This window comes from Lampris incognitus, chromosome 16, assembly GCF_029633865.1.
Source record: "Lampris incognitus isolate fLamInc1 chromosome 16, fLamInc1.hap2, whole genome shotgun sequence".
Taxonomy (NCBI): Eukaryota; Metazoa; Chordata; class Actinopteri; order Lampriformes; family Lampridae; genus Lampris; species Lampris incognitus.
Window position 1 is genome coordinate 13,868,118 of NC_079226.1, and position 13,562 is coordinate 13,881,679.

At 42.9% G+C, this 13,562-nt stretch overlaps 1 protein-coding gene across 1 annotated transcript in view; it reads left to right on the plus strand.

Moving 5' to 3' along the window:
- Window positions 1–13,562, plus strand: part of kif6 (kinesin family member 6) — a 72,934-nt gene that overhangs the window by 28,699 nt on the left and 30,673 nt on the right. Inside the window, exons 11-12 of the mRNA XM_056295348.1 lie at window positions 1,988–2,093; window positions 4,336–4,492. Coding sequence (XP_056151323.1) covers window positions 1,988–2,093; window positions 4,336–4,492 — 263 coding nt within the window. The remainder of the gene's footprint in view (window positions 1–1,987; window positions 2,094–4,335; window positions 4,493–13,562) is intronic.

The window sequence follows — 13,562 nt, forward strand, 5'->3', positions numbered from 1 at the left end:
ATTTGCTGTTTGCCTCAGTTGAAATAAGCATTGTTTTTCAGACGCAGGAGGCACGTAGATGTTACGGCTCGTGATGCTATCTCCAGATATGATGATGACAGATGGGACGAGGGAATAAAGTCAATGAGAGTTCTGAGTAATTTTAGAATGTTCCGGAGGCACTCACAGCAGGCCCTTGGACATGGGGTTGTTGGTTTTGTACGTGTGTGTGTGTGTGTGTGTGTGTGTGTGTGTGTGTGTGTGTGTGTGTGTGTGTGTGTGTGTGTGTGTGTGTGTGAAGATGATGATGATGATGTGAGCAGCAGTAGATTTCATTGAGCCAGTCATCTCAGGACAGTGAGGACGGGAATAAGTGCTGCGCTGGCCCCTGTCAGCCTGCCAAGATGTTTACAGTATGCCTCAGACCTAAAGAGAGCACAAGTCTTCTTTTGTTGGGGGGGGGGGGGTTGGTGTAGGTAGGGATGGAGGGGGCTGATTTGTGTCCGCGAAGCTAGAGACCAGGAGATTCTTGAGCGAATATGTTATATGATTTATGCCTATTTGGGGTTTGATGAAAGTGCCTGCATAGCGTATGCTGTCGGCTGTGCATCATGGCGGAGCGGCAGCCCCGTCCACTGAAGCTGGAGGTGAAGCTGAAGTTGTAGCCAATGTAACGGTCTTCCCCAAGGCTCTACAGTACCTCAGCCAGGACCCTTTTATTTCTGCTGCTCAATCAAATGGCGTAGGGGACCCAGTCAGTTTAGGGCCAGAGTTCAGACCAGAGGCTTCATCACAGACTTGGCGCGTCTCTGAACTCCAGCACTGATGTCTTTACCGCTCCCTGGCCCCCTCGGTCCGGCTTTTTATTATTTCCCCTCCACTTCACTGATTATGCCTTGTTTCCCCCCCGTTCGTGGTCAAACGCATGCAGAGGGATTTTAATGATGTCTGTTGTGACCACATTCACTGACACGCTGACTTTTATTTCGGTGTTTCCCCCCTTGGTTTATGCCTTGAGTCATCCCTAGTGCCGAATGATTGTAGATTTGAACATCTCCCAGTGCGTTTGCTGTCAAATTTCCAAAAAGTGAATACATTTTAAGATATCCAGATTTTGAATGTAAAGAAGCCTAAATTTTTTATTTTATTTTATTTTTTGATCTGAAGTATTGATGCGGTTCAGGATTCAGTTTCAGGTTTCAATCCTGTCTCATTCATCTGATGATCTCCAGTAGGTGTTCCATCTGAGGTTTTTTTTTTTTTTGAATATAACATCAGCTTGTTCATTTACTATACGCTACAAATCATCTCACACCTTGGAAAGACTATTTGGAAGCGGTTAAACTCTGGGATCTGAGAAATATGGCGGCTCTTTTCTCGCTAAATATTGTACATGGCATCGAAGGGCATTCTTTAAAATACAGCTTTGTATCAAAAAGCCCTGATGACTTGCAGGGCTATGAAACAAGAGCGCAGCGTTTGTTTTAAGTCCTCCCTCGTGTAAACGTAGCGTGCTCCCATCCCGGCGATGTTAGAGCTGCGAGTGAAGACCGCACGTCGTTAAGCCCACACCGGATCCGTCTGTATGTTTGCCCCCTGGTCTTTTCCAGTGGCTGCTCCCAGATCTTGAAGAACCAATGTTTGGACTATCATCTCATGATAGTTTATCAACAGACCAACCCAGTGAAGCTGGAACACATGTTAAAGTAAATAGTTTTTCTTTGACTGGACCCAAATTTCAAACACAAGAGGTTCTGCTCAAATATAGATCTTAACTGTTTGAGTGCTTATGGAGCTTGTGTGATGAAGAGGCACTACAAAATGAAGTGCGGCCTTAGATCAAACTTTGGAATGCTAATAGAAACTCTGCGTGTGTGTGCTTTTGTGCATGTGTGCTTTTGTGCCTGTGTGCATGTGTGTGTGTGTGTGTGTGTGTGTGTGTGTGTGTGTGTGTGTGTGTGTGTGTGTGTGTGTGTGTGTGTGTGTGTGTGTGTGTGTGTGCATCCAGATTGGAGGAGCTAGTTAAGGCCTTTCTGGATGACCCTGATCCTGAGGTGACACTGGCGTTGGGACCGGACTTGAGAAAGATCAACCACTGTTTCTCCTTGCTGAAGGTGAGGAGCATCTGTCCAATGAGCAATAATTTGTCCGAAACCAGCCTTCATTTCAGTCTGATTTTTCTTGATCTTCTTTCATTGAAAATTGGACAGGATGAGTTTCATATGTTTTGGCTGACGATTTACAGAGATCCCGTTTCATGTGACAAGACTCCAGTCACATCTGGAGCATTATCAGTGATGAAATAGACTATTAGAGTGCTTTGGTGAAAGAGGGGGAGGGAGAGGTTTTCAAGGGTGACGAGAATGGTCTCAATGAGAGAATAACAAGCAAGTCTCATCTATTCAGTTCTCCATCCCCACTAGCCAGCTGACACCCTCATTTTCTTAAATGGCTCCCCCTACTGTCCTTTTCCGGAAAGTGCACTACTCTGTCTGTTCATCAATCAAAGCTGGATGTCATTGGTCTATGATAACTTTCTGGTGAAGCTTTTAAGCCAGGTTCATATTAACCCTGAAAACTGGAATTCCAACCCTAAAACTAAAACCGATCTTGACCACACAGGAGATCAGGCAGAGATGGGGGGATTTTTTTTTTTCACAATCAATTGAGAAACATGCAGCAACTCTCCAGTGTGTGGCCAGGCCAGGAAATAAACACTTCAAGAGGAAAAACCCCTTAACTTTGTCCTATAAGATTCTGGTTTTCCCATCCTCAAACTTGAGTAAAACCAGAGTTTGCTGATTTTATTCCAATAGTTTAATCAATTAATTAAGAAAGAAATTTAATAATTGAACTGCTCATGCCATTGCTCCAGAGTGAGACCTGTGATGTTCTGAAAGGTGTTTAAATCTGGACTTCTTCATGATTCTAATAATCAGTGCCTATCAATAGCACTTCTTGTCTCAACAGCTCTTCACTGATTCATCTACATTACAGAACTTGTCAGTGGAAAGTAATTACAAACAAATTAACAGTTATTTTTAATCAGTTTATTTGGCCAGAATAAAGTGTTGGGTGTATTCATCCACCATTTTTAAGAATACCATATGCGGTTAAAAAAGCCCTGAAAAAGGGCGATTCTTGTGCTGGCTGGTTTCTAACATCTTGGTCAATACAGAGCTCATTGTATTAGAGCCGGGGATTTCCGATAAAATTCATGCCAGCTCCACATCCCTTCCATAGTTTGATTGTGTAATACTTTTATTTCTCTCAGAAGTGAGTTTCCCCAAAATACATTTGTAGCGGTGGTTTAGCATCATTTCTGCTTTGGTTCTACGACCAGCCCTTGTGTTGTTGCAGAACAACTGTAATTAGGATTACACAGATACTGTTGATGATGAACACCAATTCTCATTATTCTGTATTTTGACAGCTAATAAAAAAACAAATTTTGTGGTTGGGGGGTTCCATATTTTCAGTTGCAGCAGCTGGTGAGCCACCTTTGCCAAATGAACACGGGATAAACGCTGTAGCGCTCGTGCAGGGCGCCATTCCTGCGCGGTCTGTTGGTTGAGGTTGGAGCAGCCACCAGAAGCAATTCCAGATCCCATACCACTGTCTGTTTATGTCTCCCTCATTTTGTTATGATCCCTAAACTCCATCTCCTCCTCAGTTTACATTCCTCCGAGCATCATCCCAGTCACACTCTGTTGATTCTGCTGGAATTTGAATCTGGTTTAAATTTCATTTCATCTCTTCTGTTTTTGTCACTGGCCGTCTACTTCACCCCCATATTCAACTCACCGTCTGCGTGCCTCTATCTTTGTGGAACTCTGCTGCCAGTGTCCATATTACCACACCTCTGTGATGGCACAAATGGAAGGACATATTGTTAACTTGGGGAATCTCAGCTCAGATATATTCTCCTCTCCTGCATTTCCACGTATTCCCCCATGCATCTCCGGGAACAGCTTTATAGTAGTTCCTCTCCCACGCTTGTATGCCTTCCTGTTGCGTTGTCTTTATCTGGCTTCGCCATAAAGGCACACACTTCACACCTGTAGAACCACTCACCGAGAAAGGAAAGGATCCTTTCTTCCTCTCCTGAAGCTATTACCCCTAACATATTGAAACATATATCAGAAAAGATGACAGTTTGCCATAAAGGTCTGTATTTATAACTCCATCCACCATTGTAAGATAATATGACCTCACTAAACTGTACAACATCAACCCCATTTTGAAAACCTGATTATGTTATTTTTTTTCACAAGAGTCTGCATATCGAAGGAAACAGAAGCCATTCTTTGCACAAACTTTAAAACTCTGCCGTTCTTCCTGTGGTTTTCTGAGTAGGCGATGATCCGGGAGCGGCTGGCCAGCTGTCATGGGCGAGGTGGAGGCCAAGTGTCACCATCAGGGGCAGTGAGGCAAACAGAAAACCAAGATAGCCCCAGACCAGCGGACGTGAGCAAACTGAAGGAGATGCTAGCGCAGCGTGATAATGAGATGAGTATCCTTCGCCAAATTAGTGGACAGCTAAATTATGCTTTTCACACTATACTACAAACCAGAGGTTGCAGTGCAATGAAACATTTTCCACCACTGTGGTTCAGACATTGGTCCTACTGGTCTTATCTGGTTGGGTTCAGACTTCACTTAGTATCTGGTGAATGTAGAATATATGGAGGCCCATAATTAAAGCTATATTTTGGGGTTAAGCTAAATTCAAATTTTTTGGTGTATGTTAAACCAGAAGAATTTTATCACCCTTGCTGTTGATAGCAGAATAGTTAGCCTTTGTAAATGGAAAGATATTTAACCTGGAGTGAGGGTGCCAGTGTTATTTTAACATTTGTTCTCAGTGCTTCCACAAACATAGGGGTTATGTAATTTGAGGAGGGCTGAATTCATCACCAGTCACCACAAAACACACATGGAATGTTGATGTTGATTTAATATGTATCTTCAGATATATCTTTTTCTAATGACTGCATTAAATCATATTTACTATTAATCATAATTGCTCACTTTTAAAGATGATATTTATAATGGCTTTTGAGGACGGATCTCCCCCTTATGCCCCCACACCGTGGCTTGCCATTAGATCGCAGTGAATTAGTTGGAAAATTGAGATGTCTGCTTGATTATTTAGCCGCAGGTTAGTCATCTCTCCAAAATAAATAGGACATTATCATAAAGGCATCTCACCATAGTAGTTCTTGGAGCAAGTACATGTAATGTGAATTCCTCTCCTCTTTGCTTTACAGGTTCCTATTCAAAATAGCATGTGCTGTTTGTATACATAATGCAGGCAGCGCTGCCAGAATTGCTATCGGTCTTAGAAAGCACATATTTTGAATATCAGAAACCATGTTGTTAATATCTTTTATATTTTTATTATCATTATTTTATTTATTTTCACGATGAGAATTGTGTATATGAAATGGCAGTAAACTGTCTGCCCTGCAGGTAGGGTGGTCTGTCTGTGGGGCATAATGACATTTTCATAGTTTTGATGGAACAACCCTGTTGGGATGACATCACTTCCAACCAGATTTCAAATAACCATCTACATCCAGACTACTTGCAATGATCCGCCTACTACTTTCCATCTTTCCCATGTCTAGTGTGCCCCCTACCATTTCTGCTTAAATTGTTGCCGGGAGGCAACCAGCTCCGGTGCTGCAGGTCTATTGTCGCCAGACTGACGCTGGTTCTCTGTGGGGATAATTATGGGAGCGTTCCCCTGTTTCAACAAAGCTCCGGTGGAGACTGGGGTGTATCCTGTGTGTTCCATGAGAAGGGCAGACTCCAGTGGGATGCCTGGGAATGATTAGCTAGCCCTCTTAGAGCGATGACACATCCGCCACTATCATGAAACCTGATTGTAGAGCAACAGGGAGGAACTAACAAACACTGGTGGTGGTTCAAAGTAAAAACAGCTAACCGTGGCTCTCAGTAGCATCTACATTGGTTTTGCACATCTCGGAAGAGTAAGCCAATCCAGGCCCCGGTGGATGATTGATTGTAAAAATGTCACATGAAACATTTACTTACTCCTTTACAACAGTAAATATAAAGTGCTGCCTGGCAAAGCCCACATTGTAACACCATGGTAAATGTAGTCACGCTGCATGTCTACAGTTATGTCTTTATTAGGATAAAGTAACATAATTTTTGCTCGGCATCACTATTCTTAAACTTTGGTTAAGAATATATATAATGATTTCAGATGGTCATATGTGACCCTGTACAGCTCATTGTGCAGAGCATGGCAATAATACTGCCAGGATTAGAGATCTCATTCTCACTGGGGCTAGTAGTGCCTATGGTACTGCAAGGCACTTTGGATAGAAAGCCTTCTCCTAATGCCAAATATATATTCTCTGCATACACCACCTGTTTGGAACCACTGATGTAGTATTCAACTGCATACTGTAGTGCTTAGGAAAGTAAGGCTTTAGACTCTATGTTACGAAGATTTAGCCTTCACAGAGGTTATTGAAACCCACCACACAATATTTATTCAGTGTCTTACTTCACATCCCCCCAGATTCTTAAATATGGACTTATGCTTGGTGATTTGCCATCAAGTACCCTGGCAATAGTAAGCCATTCACTTTACTATATTTAAAGACATGTATGTTAGGATTAATACACCTGTCTGTGCCCCTGCCTGAGGCATGGTAAAAGAACTGGAATTGGTTTGATAAAGTATATCGTCATCATATTTATTTCTTCTTTTTCTCCTCCTTCTTCTTCTGCTTCACTAAAATGTGGAATAACTCGAAGCTCAGGTAGAGAAGATGAATGGTATTAATGACAAGCGTTGTGTTGTCCTAGTTTTTCATCTTTTGACTCTCGTGCACTGTTGATTGTATCAAGGGGTGAGATGTGGCTAAAGTAAATCATAATTGCCGATTTAATTCTGCACAAATAATTTGCGACAGCATGTTTACCGTAATTCAAGGGATCTCCTCAACCGCCTTGGCAACTGTTTGATAAGAACTCTCATGTCAAGACATTATTGCTGCGGATTCCCCATGGTCAAAATAATGCCCCAACATTTATTGCCACAGCTTAAAGGCCCCACATTCTTCTCTACCTCCTCTCAGAGTATTCCCTCAGGGTCAGAGCAGTGTTGGAATGGATGTACTGTACTAGAGCCTGTTTATTCACCTTGTTTTTTTTTAGATTATTTTTCAGCCTTTCTGCTTTATTGGACAGAAGGCAGTGGAGAGTGGGAGAAAAAACGAGGCAGAGAAGCAAAACATTTTATGTTTTCGTCAATCTGATGCCCTTTTGCAGGAGACACACTGGAGGCTTTAATCCTATTTTTTAACTGCATTTACTTGCTCAAATAATGATGGGTTTTGCTTTTTTTTTATCCGTCCTAAACATGCTCACAATTGATGTTTGCACAAAGGAGCGGTATCAAACATTCCAAGTAGGGATACACTAAAGGAAAATTAGGCCTATTTACCCGTCCTGACAATCCTATTGGAATCCAGATACGACTCTGAATTACCTACGTATTATTTTGTTTACAGATTCCATTTTAACCACCACATTGACTTGCTGACTGATCTAAATGGAGTTGTGAAGATAGGCCTAATGTTCGTGATGTGTCACGAATCAGCAAAATAATCTCAGTTACACTAATAAGTGACTGATTCCCCATCTTTGCATAATTTTGTGTTGTCATTGTATTTATACCGTGAGACAAAGCATCTCTGCAATCTGCTGTACATAGGTATACATACATTGGGGTTCTCCACAATGCAGGCACTGCTGCTGGAATTGAAATCTGTATTTAAAAGTGTGTAAAATCTAGAAGAGTGCACTCAGTAGAGGGCAGATCCTCGCTCGGATTTAGGCGAAAAACCAGCTGAGGAGTTAGCACTCAATTGTGGTATAAAACAGGTTTTTCAAAGATTTTGAATCACCACAACCATGAGAGGTACTTCATCATACAGCCATAACTCCACAAAAAATATTAGGCTGACAGGTTCAGAAAAGGTTTGCTATGCAACCATTTTGGTCTAACCCTAACAATGTCTTTACTTTCATGATATAATAAAGCTGGGTAAAAACGTTTACTGTCGCACATGCTTGACTCACACACTAAAGTTGACTCAGATCGGCAGTGACAAGAATAAGCAACACTTCCTGTTTCGACTGTAACCTAGAGGACGTTTTCCCTTTGTAACTTTTAGCATTTTTTGGATTAGCAAAATTATTTTAATAACTTTTGATCACGTCATTGCCTGATCAAAGTCAACCGCAGGTGTGAGTCATGCATGCGCACCATTGACCCAGATTGGGCAGCGACAGAGAGAAGCACTTATCGAGGGAGCTAGAGCGAATGAAGACAGGGAGCGGTGCTAGCAAGAACAAAACATTTTCGAAGGTTTTTAATCAACCACAAGATGTTCTTCATCATACAGTCATAACTGTGCACATTTTTTTTAAGCTGATAGGTCCAGTAGTTTGCGAGATTAGCCATGGACAGACACACACATGCGCGACCAAGCGCATAATCCCCTTCAGGCTATCTACCTGACAGGGGTAATGATAACTCATATTTTACACATTACATTTTACATAAGTTTGTCAAATGGGTGCCATTTTTAAATACATCTATGGATGCACATACTCGGACACATCATCAGTGATGTAACCTAGATTTATTGGGTGTTTCAGGTCTATTAACTATCAGACGTCCTCTTCCAGGCGATCAAGCCCCCAGCCTGTGTTCAAGTGGCATGCTACAGACACCGCTGGTCTCTCTTCAGCCAGAGCCATCTGGAGGCTTTCTCTGCTGCCTCGCTGCAGTTGTTGCTGATGGTTCTCCCCGTTCGGTCCTGTCATGCCCAGGGTTCCAAAGGTCTTGCTCAGGCATTGCCCTGCAAACCTCTTGCGGCCCACCTCGATCGGCATGCACCTGGGCTTCCACCCCTGCCTGCAACCAGCTCCTGGTATTTCACCCTCTTCCTCTCCTGTGCCTCTTCCATCCTTTCCTCCCAAGGTACAGTGAGCTCAAGCAGGACGATCTGCTTTGTGGCCTCAAGGACAAGGATTCTGTGTGGTCTAAACAAGGTCTGTATGATGTGGATGGGGATCTTCAGCTGCTTCTCCAGGTCAACTGTCATCACCCAGTCTCAAGTAGACCAGCAGAGTAGCACTTGGGGTTTTGCTTCAGCTTTTCTCCTACCCTGACAAACGTGATCGCCTTGGCAGTTGAGCGAAACCGCTTGCTGTCGCTGGTCCTCTTGCTGATTGCTTCAGCGATGGATTTGGGGACTTGGTCATGCCGCCAGTGATTGCGCCCCTCACCCAGCACCTTGGAACAGTGGCTCAAGATATGTTTAAGGGTCCCTCTCATGGAACACAAGGAGCAAGCTGCTGTCTCCACTTTACCCCATGTGAACAGGTTGGATGGGCTTGGGAGGATGTCGTCGACTCCTTGGATCAAGAACTTGATCCTTTGGAGATTCCCCTTCCAGATGTCCTCCCCGGTGACCTTCCATTCCATTACTTGCTACCACTTCATCCAGGCTCCTTGCTGCTTCATCGCCACTGCCTTGCTAGCTGATCAGTCTAAATCGCTCTTCTTGTCAATGGATCTGGGAAAAATAGTTTTAGTTATCAGATTTTGTATGTGTGTGGGTGCAGCTAAAGTAGAGTCGGACTAAAATAATTGGCAAATTGCTCATGAATGGCGTTTTCTCTGGTTGTAAGCCAACATGTCACCCCCACTAATACCAATGTCGGCACAAGTATCGACAATGAGGGGTCAACTGGCGTGTCTGCAGTGTTTTTTGGACTTTAGAATGACAGTGTTCCAGTTCTTTCAGTGGGAGTAGCATTTCATTTGAGAAAAGAATTCTCCTCTGGTTTGCTTATTGTCCAAGAGTCTGAAAGTTTAGAAAAAAAATTATTTCAGCTTCATCAACCACTTATCCTTTCACTCCCCTTTTCTGATGGATTTCTACCATACACTCTGGTAACATTTGATATGTCCTGTTATAACCTCTGCAGCCAGAGGTGGCTGATGACAGGTCTTGGTACCTGTCAGTCTGTTTGATGTGTGTATGTTGGCGTGCTGCAGCTCTCAACACTTGCTAGTTCTAAGGGTTGTGGGACATGACAGAGTGCAGATTTGCCAGTTTGTCTGATGGTTTATAATTTTAACTGGGTGGTAATGACAAAGACACTAAATCGATACTAGCTGTATGGCAGAATCAGATTTTAATTTCAAAGGTCATGAAAGGTTGACTGCAAGGATCAGTTGAAAACTGTGCATTGTGGGAATTGTAAACCTTTATAGGAAGCCTTAACACAGTTAAGGCCACTGACCAACATTTTTGTTGTAGCTCCATCAGAGCTTTTGAAAATGTCGATGAGTAAATCTCTTGTATTGTCTTGATAGGTGTTAATTCAAGAAGTCTAATGGTCAGAGTTGGCTTTTGACTATAGGATTTTCCCCCAACACCTACTTTAAGGTTCTTCCTTTCCTGACTGACTGACTGTCTGTGTATCTGTCTGTCTGTCTTTGTGTCCATCTGTCTGTGTGTCTGTCTGTCTGTCTGTCTATGCCTGTGTCTGTCTGTGTGTCTATCTGTGTGTGTGTGTGTGTGTGTCTGTCCATGTCTGTGTCTGTCTGTTTGTGTCTGTCTGTGTGTCTATCTGTCTGTGTCTATCTGTCTGTCTGTCTGTCTGTCTGTCTGTCTGTCTGTCTATGTCTGTGTCTGTCTGTGTGTCTATCTGTCTGTGTCTATTTGTGTGTGTGTGTCTGTCTGTCTGTCCATGTCTGTGTTTGTCTGTTTGCGTCTCTGTCTGTGTCTGTCTGTGTGTGTGTGTCTGTTTGTGTGCCTGTCTGTGTGTCTGTCTGTTTCTGTGTGTGTGTGTCTGTCTATCTGTTTGTGTGTCTATGTGTCTATCTCTGTCTGTCAGTCGGTTTGTGTCTGCCTGTCTATCTGTGTGTACGTGTCTGTCTGTGTGTCTGTCTGTCTGTGTCTATCTGTCTGTGTGTCTGTCTGTGTGTCTGTGTCTATCTGGCTGTCTGTGTGTGTGACTGTCTGTGTGTGTGTTTCAAGCTATGTAGTTGTTTACTGCCTAACACCATAAATTAGAATCTGATAAGAAAACCCTGGCAGCTTGTATTGTACAACATACCTTTTGTTTCACATTGCTGAGTATAGCATAGCATTTTTGAGATGAGCTGTTTTTTGTGGGTCTGGTATCTCTGCCTTTTTGGGCTGCATGATGGATAGGACACAAAAGAAAAAATAATTTTAACCCAATCACAGAAAGTTGAATCAGTTCATCTGGACAGGATGAACTCATTCAACTTTCTGTGATTTCCTTACCTGGATTGTTGAGCATGTATAAAGACATTTTACCCCAAGTCTTAAGCTGAGCTTGAGATCACAATATCTTGAGCCCGTGGCATGTGCACCAACCTGCAGATCCAACAGGGAGCACTCAGAGCCAGTGTTCATCACACATTTGAAGGTTATTGAAGTGTTCAACCGGCACAAAGTGGATATCAAATATCTTAACGATGGAAAAACCTGCTTCACAAGGGTTTAAAGTTATAGCTTCCATGAAACAAAGACACTGGGCCCACAAAAACAGTGATATTGTTCTTTATGACTTGGCTTGTATAGGTCATTTAGAATTGTGTTAAAGTTGTAGATTTTGGCAGTTCTTAAAAAGACTGTATGGTTGTATGGCTTTACGGTTTCACTGGAGACCGTAATTGGAGAGTTCCCTCATGTTATTGTTCTCATTGATATCCCCTTTATATCTTATGGCAGAATCATGGATTAATTTTTTTCTGTGCACTGAAAAGGGTTATTTATCATTTAAAATAATAGTTTGCTATTTCAACCAAGCAGGCTTAATTATCTGCTGACAAACCTATTAGTTTGGTCACAACTAATACCGTCTAGAGAGAATGGGGGGAATGGGTTTCGGGAAGAGAGTAATGTGTTGACCGTAAATTACTAGTTGTCATCCGGACATCAACTCTCTCCACTGTTAAGTAGAACAACAGGTATGGAATCAGCTTTTTCCATCGCCTCTGTGTAAATATCCTATAGACCTGTATGTGTTGATTCGGACAAAATAACTCGCATGCCTTGATTTATATGCGTAGGAAAACAACTGAAATATGGGATAGGTTGGCTGTCTTAACCTCAAGTGTGCAACCTCAGAAGATTTATTTTAGTCAGGCTTTGGTCCTAGATCTGTTTACCAGTGACGGGCTTTGTTGTGATCTAATGCTTTTGGGGTGGCAGGATGGCCTAGTGGTCAAAGTGTTAGAGAAAGAAACTGAGAAAAGAGAAAGCCTCTTTATTTTGTCATTGTATTCTTACAACAAAATTGTTCCCCGCATTTAACCCATCCTATTGTAAAGGAGCAGTGGGCAGCTGCAGCACACGAGGACCAACTGCTGTTCTTCTTTCCATTGCCTTGGTCAGGGGCACAGACAGGAGTATTAACCCTAACATGCAAGTCTTTTTGATGGTGGGGGGAAACCGGAGCCCCTGGAGGAAACCCATGCAGACACAGGGAGAACATGCAAACACCACACAGAAAGGACCTGGGATAGCCTGGCGTTCGAACCTGGGACCTTCTTGCTGTGAGGCAACAGTGCGAACCACTGGACCACCGTGCTGCCCTAGCTCTTAGCTCAGTGCCTAAAAATGTCAGTTCTACCAAGACATAGTAAAAACAGTCACTACCACAAAACATGCAGACATGATTATTCTACTGCGTTACCTACCATCACAGGGATTGCTGATTCGAATCCCCGTGTTATGTCGGTGTGATAATGCACCTTAAATAAACTCTGACTTGACTTGACTTGACCTCTGGCTTGGTCGGACGTCCCTACAGACACAATTGGCCATGTCTGCGGGTGGGAAGCCGGATGTGGGGTATGTGTCCTGGTCACTGCACTAGCGCCTCCTGGTCAGTCGGGGTACCTGTTCAGGGGGGAGGGGGAACTGGGGGGAATAGTGTGATCCTCCCACGTGCTACATCCCCCTGGTGAAACTCCTCAATGTCAGTTGAAAAGAAGCAGCTGGTGACTCCACATGTATCGGAGGAGATGTGGTAGTCTGCAGCCCTCCCTGGATTGGCAGAGGGGATAGAGCAGCGATCGGGACAGCTCGGAAGAGTGGGGTAATTAGCCGTATACAATTGGGAAGAAAAAAGGGGGGAAATTAAAAACAAAAACCAAAAAACTATTGCTCACACAATTACAGTTTTCCATTTATTGTTGCATTTGATATTACAAAAAAAAAACTCCTAGCTTTCCTATGTTGGGGAATGTTTGGGAACTACCCATGCTAATAAGGTTTTCTCCTACCTTACCTTACCTTACCTTACCTACCTTGGAAGAAGCAGTAAGCCTGTTATTCAGCAGGCATGTCAATCTAAATAATGCAAAGGTATTCAAAGGTATGGCGGCTAAAGATCAATTTGTAAATTGAATTGGACAGCAGAAAAGGTTTTCTTTTTATCAGTCCTTTGTTAAACATGTTGACGATAGTTATGAAAAGCATCAA